The sequence below is a fragment of the Artibeus jamaicensis genome, unplaced genomic scaffold (genome assembly GCF_021234435.1).
Source record: "Artibeus jamaicensis isolate MK-2021 breed Jamaican fruit bat unplaced genomic scaffold, CSHL_Jam_final scaffold_660, whole genome shotgun sequence".
In the NCBI taxonomy this organism is placed as follows: domain Eukaryota; kingdom Metazoa; phylum Chordata; class Mammalia; order Chiroptera; family Phyllostomidae; genus Artibeus; species Artibeus jamaicensis.
In genome coordinates, this window is record NW_026522052.1 from 3,941,006 (window position 1) to 3,955,099 (window position 14,094).

Below are 14,094 nucleotides of genomic sequence, written 5' to 3' on the forward strand. Positions count from 1 at the left end.
ACACTTTAGACTGAAAACTGTATGCAGGCTACCACTTTGCAAAGGAGAATGGGCGATGTGTGTTTGTGCTCAGCCCCTCCTAACTGAGAGCCGGTGGCTTGCCATTGTATCCTTCAGCGAGAAGTAGTAAATGATAACAGTTTAAATCTGAATTTTGAATTAAACTCCAAGGTAATAATTATTCAGTACCTGGTCTGATTTAAATGCAACAAAGGCTTTGAGAAAGAGTACAGTAAAGTAAATGCACATGGCAACCATTGCACTACCACAGGACCGCTGAGTGATGCAGTAAGGAGTGGCTTCTGCAGGAGCGGGCAGAAGAAAACCTTTTGAAAGGCCTGGCTTCTCCAGTTATAAACGAAAAGACATTAACCTGAGCCCCACAGAAACTCAGATACTAGGGAAAGATGTGCGTCCCAAACGAACTGACAGGCTGGCCCGGAAGAACAGCCCTATCCCTGAGTCTCCTCCCAATTCCGGCGCCGAGCCGTGCTGTGACTATAATACCATCGTCAGTCCTAAAAGTACTTTTTAGGATCTCTGTGTTTCCCAACAGCTCTTGCTTTAAAAAAAAAAAAAAAAGTATTCAACTAATAGGCATAGGGTAAGATGGGGACTCTTTTGCGCGCTGTGCGGTGAGAAGAAACAGAGTGGCCAGTCTGAGAGGTGGGGCAAGCCCAGGGCCTCAGCCTTTCTAAAATGAGTCATCAGAGCCGAAGGGGTTCCATCTACCGGAAAAAGCCCCTGAGGGCTCCGCCGTGGGACTGTGGCTCGGCCGGGTGGAGAAGGGGCGGCCTGTGTGGTGGACTTGCACACCTTTTCGGGCCCCAGTCCTGGGAAACGTAGTCAGCTCTTTGAGGCGGAGTTTGGCAACTTCTGCCCGAGCCTCTGGGGAGGGAAGGTGCGAGCGTCAGTTCCCAGTTTGCCGCTTTCCCCAGCGCTCCGTCTTCCAGCCTCTCCACCCCTCCCCGCCCGGCAGCCGGCTGGGAAGCCACCGGGAGGGCGCAGCATTCTCTCGCCTGCTCTGCGGTCGATGAGAGCTGAGCCACTGCTCGGCTCCCAGCCCGCGTGGGCGCGGCACCGCGTGGGTTAAGGTGGACGCCCGCCCGCGCCCCCGCCACACGCCCAGCGGCGCCTCACGCCCGCCCGCCCTCGCCGCGCGAAGGAATTGGCGGTCACCGGAGAAATCGGAGGTCAGCGACCGAGCTGCTGCCATGACAACCCCAGCGGTCTCGGCCCGTGCGAGTCGGGGCTGCTCCCGGGAGGAAGGCAACGCGGAGGCCCGGGGCTGCCGCTGATTGTGGCGTCGCGCGTCCCCGCGCGTCCCCGCTTCCCGCGCCGCGTCCCCGGAGGAGGCGGGGGTGCAGTCCGCCCAGCTCCCCTGCGCCCCGAGTCTGCGCCGGGCGGCCCTGGGCGGACTGGCAGCGCGGGCCCGGTGGCTGCCAGTAGCCGCCCGGGCTGCGGTGGCGAACATCCACCGTGCGGAGGATCCTATCGCCGAACTGGCCTCCTGCACCCGCGGTGGAACTTTTTACCGCCTCTGGGTTCCAGATTGGAGACTTGGGCTGTTTATAAATATATCCATACACATGTGTGAGCTAATAAAACGTGTTCTCCTCTCTGTGAGGCAGCAGCATTTTATGAAATCTCCTTTATGTCAGAGACACTTGCTTGGCTTCTTTGGGTTATAAACTTTTGGTGAGAGCCCTCTGCAGAACGTGCCCAACTGAATTCTAAAGTAGCATCTCGAAGAGAGAGAGAGAAAGAGCAATCTGTGACCTTCATCCTGCACCTTCCGTCTCTCTCCCTTCCCGCTGCCTCCCTCCTCCCCAGGGAGCGTCAAGAAAGCTCTTTTTTGGATGCAGGAGGGGCATCTGGTTCTGCCAGGCTGGAAAGCTGAGGCAAGATTTGAGGAAGAATCATTAGGCTCCGGAGAGCCTGGACTCGTTTCTGCTTCTGGCTTGCTCCATCCCTTCCTCTCCCCAAACCACTTCCTGAGACCCACCGGTGTGCGGGGCTGGGACGAGGACCGTGCTGCTGACGGCGTTCTGGGAAGTTGTGGCTGTCGAGGATGGGGGTCTGTGGGTACCTGTTCCTGCCCTGGAAGTGCCTCGTGGTCGTGTCTCTCAGGCTGCTGTTCCTTGTACCCACAGGAGTGCCCGTGCGCAGCGGAGATGCCACCTTCCCCAAAGCTATGGACAACGTGACGGTCCGGCAGGGGGAGAGCGCCACCCTCAGGTAGGGAACTGTACTTCAGCGGGGGTCTGAGCCCCTGGAATGTGATTATGTGGGTAAGAGCGAGCCAGAGAACAGAAAGCAGGGAGGTGGGGGTGGGGAAGGGCAAGTGAGAGGGCCGTTGCAGGCTCAAGAGGTACCCTCTTGCATTCTGTGGTAGCTGACACCCATTCTCCTGGACAGGTTTGCCATTTGCTCCAGCTTCTCTGGTCCAGGATCTTACAAGAGAACACTGAGGTCTGTGCTCTGGACTCCACTGTAGCCGAGTCTGTGACATGGCTACATCCACTCTTGCCCTGGCACCAGGGTGGGAGCAGGAGAGCCCTGGAGTGGAAACACCGGGAGTTAGTCTAAGACTGCTCGGTGCCTCGGTGGCTGTGTCACATGCCAGAAGGTATGTGATGAGGCAGAAAAGTGCTCAGGATGGGCTTAGAGATCCCAGGCCAAAATTCCAGGCCCTGAAATTGGAAGTGCTGGGCCATGGCCCTTTGTGAGCCTGCTCAAGACGCAGCCATCTATGTCAACCCTGCCTGGCGCTCCTGGGCCCCAGATTGTAAATTACGAGGGCAGGAGTATCTTTGCAGGTTTAGGCCAAGGAGAGGAAACATGTAGCTTTTATGCAAGGACATCACTCCTGTGCAAAAAGCACAATAGGAGCGCTTTTTGTTTTACCTTAATGAGTTACAGAGAATCACTTACATGTTCCGTGCAGAGGGGTGGAGAGTCTCAGAATATGAACCTTTGGGGACCAGACTTGCTGCAGCAGAGACTTTAATAAAAATGCAGCCACAACTTTCCACCAGCTCAGCAGATATCATCTTTTATCCCTTTAATGAGGCAGTTCTGGTCCTAGGAGACAGATTCGGAGATGTCCCAGCTTAACTCTGGCTCACAATGTACACAGGGTGAATGTGTTTGCCCTGTCTATGACTTTGACGGTTATAGTGAAAATAAAACATTCTGTCCCAGATTCTGCAGCCAAAAAGCCTGGCTTCTCCAAGGAATGGAGGAGGGTGGGATATTCTTCCTGTTCTCCCCCTGGTTGCCCTGTTAAACTCTCTCTACAGCTAGACAAGCTTCTTCCTGCAAAAGGGAAGAAAGGCATCTTGGGACACCAGCTATTTTTTCCTACACCCAAGGGCTAAGGTTGGATTATTGTCACTCGGGGTGGTTCTCAGCTAAATCTTCTTTTGAGCTGGGGAATAAGTCTCAGAACCTTGGCTGCTGGTGCTCAGGAGCCCCAGGTAGAGAAAGAGGAAAAAAAGGATAGAGCCAGACCTGCTTCCCTTGATAGCAGGAGAGAACCACTCCCGGTCACGTGCCATCCTTCAGCCTGTCTCAGAGTAGAGTGTAATGTGCCTATTTCATTGCCTCGGAGAAGTTTAGGAGTCCCCTCCCATGACATAACTTGCTGGATGTGCATTTGAAGTGCACGAGTTGGCTCAGATATGAGTCATGCTCAGGCTCAGAGTAGCACTGGTGCCCATTCACCAAGGAAATGCCAGTAAATGTTACCAAGTGTGAAGAGGTGTTGGTGCTGCCACACATCTCTCTTGATCTTTTAATCTTCTACTGGGGACAGAGAGGCTCAGCATTGATAAGGCCTCAGTGCTGAACGTCCCCAGATCCTCTGGCCTCTTGCTGCCCCTAAAAGTTAAACCAAAAATAAAAACTCGAGCTTTCTGCTTTCCAGGATGCAGTAAGACTGCTCCGCCAGCAGAGGGCCAACTTCTATTTATTTATTTATTTATTTATTTATTTATTTATTTTAGCTGCTGGCCTGTTTTCATGATCTTCAGTTCTAATGTTTACCAGCTGGGCTTGGTAATGAAAATGGGAGTGAAAAAAAGGGAAAGCTGAATAGTTGCTTTTTGTGCTTTGGTTAGAGGGGGAAAAAAAAGAACACACGTTTGAGTGTAACTTATTTTACCTGATTGTATGCTTAATTTTTTTAAAAGTAAGCACATGTCTTATGTTGATTTTGCATTTTCTTTTTGAATAGTTTTCTCTGAAATAGAGAAATTCAGCATACTGTTCATATTTTAATCTCTTTATATTCCTTATTTACCTCTTGGATTCTTCTCCTTTATTACCTTCTTCCTTAATTTTAAGTGCCTTTGGCAATAGCCAAAATAATGAAGAATAATAATTTGCTTTCTTCTTTTTTGCCTTCATCACTTAATTTTTATTATTCCCTGATATTTGAAGTTTCGATTTCACTACTGGCACATATTTCTTAAAACAACATAAATATCTCCTACAGACTTCTGAGGGTCTCAGCATTTCTCTCCCTTTCTTTTCCACCCTCCCCTGGGTTATTGGTGAACAGCTGTGTTCCCATCTCAAAGAAAACCTTACTTGTCAGAGTTAGAGTCCGTGCTTCCGGTTTCTGGAAGTCCATAGCTTCAACCCCCAAGTAAACATGCCATGTTTTTTAAAAATGTAATTCTTAAGTGTGGTCATTCTTTAGTCTCCTTAATGGATGTCCCACTGGGAAGTCAGTGTTTGGAAACGTAGTGTTCCACATGCATCAGATCTTCAGAATGTATAGAAGAAATGGAATGATTCCAGCGGCCATCGGCCACAGGCAGTCTTCTCAACTGTGACTGCTAGGGATCAAAGTAGTCTAAGCCTGTGTCTAAATCTTGAAGGAAGTCACATTGGAGACCAAAGATTGAGTAGGAAAAGCAAAGGAATGGGGAGAGTGGGGTCCTTCTTTGACTTTTCCAGTAAGAAATTGCCTGGCCTAGAGAAGGATTATTTCCTTCCTTGGAGGTACCAGTTGTTATGTGATGGGTTTTTGGCGGCATTGAAGGATGTGAGGAAGTGATGTGGCAAAGACGACTGAAGTTCAGAACGTGGATGAAACTCATTTTATGTAAGTGAGGCAATATTATCTTTCCCATCATTACTTCAAAGGGCTACTTGAAAAGTAAAAGTAATTATTTGAATATTGAGTTATTTTTCCTTTTTGGAAGAGAGAGGATATGGAAATGATGGTGGTATTCACTGTGTCTGAATTATAGCTTCTATGAATCTGATTTGAATTCATTATTACAAATGGGCCCTTTTGGCCGGAATGATTTCATTTCAATTATCTGCTGTTGGGTTAAAAATGTTCTGTGCCTTTCCAGTAGATTAGAGATGACAAGTCTGTAGAAGCCCCTTGTCTGAATTGGTGCCCATGGCAGGAAGGGGAGCCCCAGCTGCTCAGCGTGGTCAGCTCGGGTGGAAGGAGCCACTGCAGCGGCATGTTGATGGCCAGATGTGCCGCCTTCGCCAGCATCGGTCTCCTCTGAGTTGGCCGTAGTTTCCTGCCAGGATCAATCACATCATGAACATTTGAATGGGGGAGGTAGGAGTGAGGTGGGGGCTGTTGCTGTAACTGTTCCAATAAATGGGGAAAGTCCCCACAAGCATAGTTTTTTTTTTTTTAATTTTTATATGGCAGGATAATCAGTTTTGCTGATCCATGCTTACTGATCTGGGATTAGGCTTAATAACTCTTTTCTAAAATGTCCCTGAATTTTCGGTGGGAGTTCTGAGCTAATCCTTTTGAAACCGAACATTTGAGAGTTAGCTACTGCCGAGGAATAATCTAAACAGCAGGGTCTTGCCAATGCCGTTAGGCTCCTAAGAGAAACTTTCTGAGGCTTGCCTGGGTGTTTCTCTGCTTTTTGCACTCATCACCAGCAGCTTTTGTCTTCTTAGAAAATTCAGAGTAGTCAACAGGCCATTCAAAACAAGTGCATGCCTTTGCATGTTAGTGTCAAAGTTGTCGTAGTTGCATCGGGACATGGGGAAGTGCAAAGGCCTCTTGGTCTCTTGGTCTGGGAAGATGAAGACACAAAAACACTGAAGCAGGACAGGCCCATGGGGGCTCCTGGGTGGTGGTGCTGACCTGGCTGGCTGCACCCTGGCTGGCATTAGCTGGGATGCTTTTTAGAAACTTCACTGCCAGGTTTCCAGCCGGAGGAATCAAAATCCCTAGAGGCGGGAAGAGGGATAGGCATTTCATGAATCTCTTCCAATATTTTTAACGGGAAACCAGAGTTGAGACCCACTGCTCTAACACCTTTTCCCGCCCTGGGGCATCTGAACAAGGCTGGTCTCTCATGGTGTTCCCCCCTCATAAGAGTCTCCTCCGTCCATGCCTGCATGTGCCTCACCACCCACAGGCCGCCTGCCTGCGCACCGCGGAAAGAGCACTAGGCTCAGAGGCCTGAGTACCTGGTTTGATTCTTACTCTCTCACTCACTACATGATTTTGAGTGCTTCAGGTCAACTGCATACACACAGGAACAATATCTGCCCAGCCTATGACATCAAGAGCGATGAAGTATGTGACATTTTTTTCTGTGAACTGTGACGCGGCAGAGACATGCCTGTTGTCACAGGTGCTACACGGGACTTCTCAGTGGCATCCTGTGGTACTCTCAGTGCTGTCCGGTTTCATCTGCTCTACCTTCTGCTCCTGCCAGCAGAGCCCCTCACACCCACACCTTTGAAATGTGATGGTGTCTCATCCCAGTTCCACTGTGCATCCCGCCTTCCCTGAATTCCAAAGACACTTGCTGCCGGTCTCTGTTCTAACAGACACACACTGTGGACCTGCCTTTTGTGGGTGGTTAGGGTTAGAGGGTGAGCTCCTGGCGGTTCGGAGCCACATCTTGTGTCCTGAGTACAGACATTGTGGTGGGTGCTAAGGATTAAAATAATCTGTGTTGGTCTAATGCTTTAATCCATCTTAACCGGACTCCATCCCTTACAATGTATTACCTCTGCAGCAATGAAGTGCTTACATATGAAGGGTTTTATTCTCCTCAAAATATGATGCTGGGACATACAAGCACAGCATCTCCAAAAGACCTTGGGGGCCTGCGGGATGTTTGGATTCCGCTTAAATCATTTGCCAGAGGGGACAGTCGAATCCACCACTGGTTGCAATCTGATCTGAAACCATGCAAAAGGCTTCACTATCCCTGAAGGCGAGACACTGAACAGGGCAGCAGAGTTGAGAGGCTTCTTCTTGGCAGCAGGAAAGTCGTGTGTTTGGGAGCGAAGCTGTCTCTGCAGAGATTTGCCTGGCTGTGCACTTTAGAAGAGACACAGGGCAAGAAGGTAGTAGGGGCAGATGGGCTGCCCAGCCGTTGTGCCTGGTGTGTGAGGCCTGGGGTGTGGCTGAGGGTTTCAGGGGGTCTGGTGAACTTGGACCCTCTCCAACATCACTGACCGGGTAGGTACGCATCCGCCTCCCCTTGCACATGCCACATGGTACATCCCACAGGCCAAAGCAGAGGATGTGAGATGAAGTCGTAGAGCCTTCAAAATCCTAGCTCCCTGGCTTCCTGATTGCTCTGGAAAACTTAGCAGCTCTTACCTAAGCCTTTTGTTCATGTTTTTGGCCTTTAACTAAATTTGGCCCTTGGGTTCAATTTAGTTATCGTTCTCATTTCCCTTCCATTCAGCATCTAAAAAGGGACTCTGCCCTTGGCCTGCTTCCCACGCTTCCTGTGCGGCAGGCTCCGAGGGAGCCCGGCCACGAGAGCAGGAGTGGCCAGCGTGGCGTTCAGATCTGCTGGGGTCCAGGCTGAGATGCGGGGAGGAGGAGCCACGTGGGTCTTGTTTGACCTTCCCAAGGGGGGACCTTTTAAATTACTTATTAACAGGAAGCAGTGGGACAAGAGGGGGAATTAAGGTCCAAGACATCTTCAGGGCTGACAGAAATCACATTGCCTATTCAGTTAGGAAGTAAGTGGTAGACTCTTGATGTTTTAAAAATCCAGACAAGACAGCATCACATTACTTCATGTTGGTTTATTTGTTATGGCTTTCCCTGAGGGAATCTGTTTTTGCCAACGTGGGGTTTAGTTAACTAGGAGGGAGAGTTTGCATGGAGGGGGGTTGAGACTGGGGTGGGGGAGTGGGGGGCTGCCTTCTCGGTCCCCTTCCACCTCCCAGTGAATGACACCTTAGCGGAGCTTCTTGTGCCCTGGCATATCTTTTTTTTTTTAAAGTAAAAATTGAAGCTGTGATGTCTGTGCCATCCAGCATTTGTCCTGGTTCAGTCTGTGTGGCTTGTCCTTGGTGGAGAAGCTTAGAGAAGGGAAGGGTTTGGCCTGCGTCACTCCCTACAGGGTCTTACCACAGACCCTTTCACAAAATGTGTGAGGGAGGGGTCCCTTTTAAAGCAAACAAACTGTTATCTGTGGTTTACTCTGTGTCAGAGGACAGACCAGCTACTTACTGCTTTATGTCATTTTCAGAATATTATGACCCCCCCACAACAACCCAGGAGATTGCGGTTTGGAAGGCCTAAGTCACTTGCCTTTGATCACAGTTATTTTGTGTCCGAGTCTGCATCTGCTCCCAGAAGACCTGTTTACTTCTTTCTAGTTTTATACCATCTCCTCCCAGACATAGGGAACAAAGACAGTTTCCACGTGCTGCAAGCCGAAAAATCTGAAAACCTCCTCTTTATTCTCAGGACCTATGTTTGACCCAAGGTCAGGAAACCCACGTATTAGTTGAGGGTTGCCTGCCTTCGGCGGCCTCCTTTGTTTCCTGGTGTTTCATCCCACTCACCTGCTCAGGCCTCAGTGCTGCTCTGTCTTCCTGGGCTGGGGAAATGCTTGCTGCAAACAGTGCACAAAGCAGCGGTCGAGGGAGGGTCGCACGTGCTCAGGACAACCAGCAACGCTCTGAGCTTCGGCCTGCCCTGAGGCTGCCCGCTGCTGTTACAGGACCCCCACGGCACACCCTGCATCTGGAAGGAGCGAGCAAACCAACAGGAAGTAAGCAAGCAATGTGTTGCCAAGAACACTGGTGCTATAGCATTTCTAAGAGAACTGTGAGAATCTGAGTGGTCACTATGAAGTGTGGAATGAAGGGGGAAGTTCTTTTTTCAGTCCTAAAATGTATATCATTTTACAATCCCCTCTCCCCATCCTTATAGCCATAGTTTAATGTAAATCACTCAGACTGTGAAGTCAGATCCTCTACCCACTTGTGTTGATTCGTTCCCTAGAGGAAACTGAGTGGCCCCTTTTGGCCTCCTCTTTCCTATACATGGTACATTGTGCTTAAATCTAAGAGATGCTGAAGGACTTGACCTGGCTTCCCATAAAAGTGCTGATCAAGTACATGTTTCAAAATTAGTTTTGAATAGAAAATATTTTCAGTGAGTCTGAGGATTTATGGTATCTCAATTAACTACGTTTCCATTGCATAATAAGAACAAAGACTGTTTTAAGTGGTTGCTAAGTTTTCTGGCTAGCCCACAGGAGATAATTTAACTCACAATTACCCAAAATGCTACATGCTAGCCATGAAGAATAATAGAAAACAGCATCGTTGTAGAAGAAGTAATTACTCAAAGGAGAAAAAAATGAATATGATAATTTTCTATTTATCATGAATCCTGAAGAAAAGTAGGCATAATTAGAGGAAGATAATACGGAAACATTTTCTCTAAGATACTTCTGCATACTTTAAAAAGTTTTGGAGTTCGTATTTTTGTTGTGCCAGATTTAATTTTAAGATGCTTAGTTCTCATTTTATTTGATTTGAGTATATATTTTCTTTTTCTCAGATGACTGGGGATACATTCATAAATATAAATGAAGAAAGGAAGGTAGTTAAAGGAAATGAAAGACAAAAATGAAAAGACGTGAGAAGAAGGGAGATTTTCCCAAGATATCAGCTAAGAGTTGAAGGAAAGCAAAGGAACTGAAGAGATGGGGAAAGAATGTACGATGTGAGAAAAAAATAGTCCAAAACGTGATTACTTAATTGTCAAATGAAGGAAAGAAGGAAGAGAGGGAGGGAGGGAGTGAGGGAAGGAAGGAAGGAAGGAAGGAAGGAAGGAAGGAAGGAAGGAAGGAAGGAAGGAAGGAAGGAAGGAAGGAAGGAAGGGAAAGGAAGGGAAAGAAGAAAGGAATAGACAAGAATGACCGCATTCTACCTGCTGAGTTTCTGTTGTGTGAATGTCTTCTTCCCAAAGCTGAATGCTAGGTTTAAGCTACTCTTTGAATTATCCAAGCACACTTCCAGTACATTTACCTTGTCACGACTTAGACTGTCCAGGTCACAGGAACCCACATGCACAGTGTCCAGCGCCCACCTTAAGACAAGGCAAAGAGCAGTTGAAGGCTCAGGTACTGACTTGCCACTAGGATGTGGCCCTTTCTGACCCTTGGTTCCCACTTGTCCCACAGCTGCAAGTCCCCTTCTTGTAGCTGAACTCTAGACCAATTCTTATTACTTTCTGTGGCACCTACCATAAGCCCTGGGTGATCGGGAGTACTGCCTTGTCCTGCCAAGACCTCTTCTCCAACAGACTTGGCCTGCCCTTGACCCCAGTCCTCTCAGCCTAGTGGTTCATTGACTTGCCAGTGTTTTTACTGTTTGCCACCCAAATGTCCTTTTTGAACACCACCTGACATGAGGTCTAGCCCAAGTCACACTTGCTTCTCTGAGGCTCAACTGTGTGTTCTCAGATACATGAATTGCCATGCCAGATATCTGTCCACCCTGACTGGGATTCATGGCAGTCGATGCCAGCACAGGGTCTCTTGCTTTCTGTTTGTAACTTCTGCGATGGATAAAAGAAGGAGCCAACACCTGAATACAGGTGTTTCATTGGAGCGGCCTTGCTCATGTTGAGATACTTAGGCAACTGTAATGTGCTTTGTGTAAGAGGAAATAATAGTGTTCAACTTTGTACTGTCCTGTGCTTTCTTTGCCATCTAGACCACTCTTCCTCTTCCCATTGTTGTTTTTATTTCTTTCATGTTTTTTTCCAGCTATAGTAATGTCCTCTGTTTCCATGTGTGTGTCGCCAGTGCTGAATACAACACCTAACATGTAGGAGGAGCTTCAAGCTTGTTGAGAAGATGTGTGCTTACCCCTCATCTCTGACTCTGTCTCCCCAACCCCATACATACACTGCTTATGCACTTTTTCCAGTGAAGATAAGTCTCCCATTTGGAAGTAATTGGGTAATCTCTGAGATTACAACCAGAGATTCTGGCCTTTTGGTATTAGCTGAGATAATGATCTTTCCCTAGATAGTTGATATTTAAGTGGTTCTCTTCTCTTGCTTATTATCATGCAGTATTAGTGAATTTTACAATATTCTTAAAGCCAGGAGATTCTGAGCAGTTGCAAGGGAGCTATGCCTGCCTCCACACTTTTTATCAGAATCACACAGTAGAGGATGAAGGCACATTCTGCAAGTATATCTGCAAACTTCTGAGGATGGAAAAGCAAATGCAGTGACTCCTAATGTTGCAGAGGGCATGTCCGAATGAAGGGATTTACAGACCCATTTCCTTGGCCATCAGAAATGCACTGCTTCTGTCATAAGCTCTCACGGTGACGTCCCTGAATAGGTCTCAGCAGGTCGTATCCTGTATACACCTGGGCAGTGGGGATAGTTACAGGATATTCTTGAGTACACGTTCTATTTTATAATTGCCTAAACAATGGGTGCTTAATGATATATGGGATAAAATTTAACCTCTATCAAGAGGCTAACAGGCTGAGAGTTTGCAGTCAAGAAAGCTCACTTCAAATCCCAGCTCTGGTATTAACTGGCAGTACAAGGTTGGACAAGTGACTACATTTCTCTGTCTCAATATTCTGATTTTAAAACATAGGGGCTATATACCTACTTCACTGAGTTCTTCGGGGAGGAATACGTGGCATTAAGTTTCTAAGAGCTTATATTAAATTCTGACGTGTAGCAAGCTCACAATAAACGGTAGCATTATTTGTTTTAAATATAAGTTATTGAGTTTACAATTTAAACAAACAGCTTTTGACTGCCCACTGTTGTAGGCAGAGTGGAAATTATAAAGTTCAATTAATCTTAGACTATCCTCTTTAAACAGTCACATCTAGTGAATGTATTAGCATAACAAATGGCCCAGAGATCAGGAAGTAGAGGAGGAGAGGAGAGAGAGAGAATAATGGAGGAGGGGGGAAGAACATTAACCTAAATTAAAATGCATCATATTAAGCATTCACTTTGACAAACTTGAACATTTGTATTCATCCATGTAACCACCACTCCACAAGGTACAGAACATTTTTTTCACCCTCAAAGTTCCCCCATGCCCCTTTTTATTGTGGTAAAATATCCATATCATGAAATGTATTATTTTAACCATTTCAAGGGTACAGTTCTGTGTCATTAAATACATTCACATTATGTGCAGCAATTACGACCATTCATCTCCAGAACTCTTTTCATCTTTCCACACTGAAGCTCTGTCCTCATTAGACCCAAGTCCCAGTGTCTGCTCCTCACAGCCTCTGGCAACCACCTTGCTACTTTCTGTCTTTGTGAATTTTGCTCCTCCAAGAACCTCACATAAGGGGTATTGTACAGTATTTGTCCTTTTGTGGCTGACTTACTTCACTTGGCATTAATGGCCTCAAAGTTCATCAGTGTTAGAGCATGTGCCAGGCTTTCTGTCCTTCCTAGGACTCAATAATGTTCCTTTGTCTGTGCAGAACACATTTTGTTTATACAGTCATGTGTTGATAAAAGCTTGTGTGGCTTTCACCTTCTGGTCATTGTGAATGATGCTGCTATGAACAAGGGTATTCAAATACCTATTCAGTTCTGCTTTCAATTCTTTTGTATACACTCAGCTGTGGATCCTATGGTGCCTCTGTTTAGTTTTCTGAGTAATCATCATACCATTTTCCATAGTGGCTGCATCATTTTACATTTGCGCCAGCAATGTATGAAGGTTGTAATTTCTTCATATCCTTGCCTACAGTTATTTTTAGTTAATTAAATGTATTGGGGTGACATTGGTTTGTAAAATTATATAAGTTTCAAGTGCACAATTCTGTAATACATCATCGGTATATTGCATTGTGCGCCCACCACTTAAAGTCTGTTCTTTTTCTGCCACCATATATTCAACCCCTTTCCACCCTTTATCCTTCCCCCAGCCCTCCTCCCCTCCAGTAACCATTATTCCATTGTCTGTGTCTATGAGTTTGTCAGTTTTGTTTGTTCACTTGTTGCTTTCTGTTCTGTAGCACACTTATGAGTGAAGTCATATGGTTCTTGTCCTTTTCCATCTGACTTACTTCACTTAGTTTCACGTAACTTTCCAAATCCCTCCATGTTGTTAACAAATGGCAGTATTTTATCCTTTCTCATGGCTGAATAGTACTCCATTGTATACATGTGCCACATCTTTATCCAATCATTCATTGGAGGACACTTAAGTTGTTCTTTCTCATGTCTTGGTTACTGTGAATCCTACTGAAGTGAGCATAGGGATACCTGTATCTTTACAAACATATGAGTATGTTCCCAAGTATTTCAGGTAAGTACCCGGAGGGGGATGGCTGGGTCATATAGTAGCTTGGTTTTTCATTTTTTTTTTTGAGGAACATCTGTGTCCCTCAAAACAGTGAGGGTTCCTTTTTCTGCACATCTTCTCTAAAACTTATAATTTCTTGTCTTATTGATAATAGACATTCTGACATGTGATGTGGTATCTCGCTGTGGTTTTGATTTGCATTTCTCTGATATCTAGTGAGGTTGAGCACATTTTTACATATCTGTTGGCTATTTGTATGTCTTCTTGGGAAAAGTATCCATTCAGGTCCTATACTTATTTTTTAATTGTACTAATTTTTTAAATTGTTTGTTTTCTCATTGTTGTCCTTGTTGTTGTTGACTTATATGAGCTGTGCATATATTTGGGGTATTAGCCCATTATCAAAGGTATTTTTTGAATATATTTTCTTCCATTCAGTTGATTGCCTTTTCATTTTGTTGATGGTTTCTTTTGCTGTGGAGAAGCCTTTTAGTTTGATGAAGTCCCATTC

General features: G+C 46.3%; 1 protein-coding gene across 5 annotated transcripts in view; it reads left to right on the forward strand.

Moving 5' to 3' along the window:
- The first annotated feature begins 665 nt into the window (after nucleotides 1–665).
- The window catches only part of OPCML (opioid binding protein/cell adhesion molecule like), a 548,902-nt gene continuing 535,473 nt past the window's right edge, over nucleotides 666–14,094 (forward strand). For 3 of the 5 annotated variants that reach the window (XM_037138274.2, XM_037138271.2, XM_037138273.2), the window contains exon 1: nucleotides 1,203–2,238. In XM_037138274.2, the coding sequence (XP_036994169.1) occupies nucleotides 2,072–2,238 (167 nt within the window). In that variant the 5' untranslated portion in view covers nucleotides 1,203–2,071. The other 2 variants (XM_037138275.2, XM_037138270.2) reach the window with 2 other exon arrangements.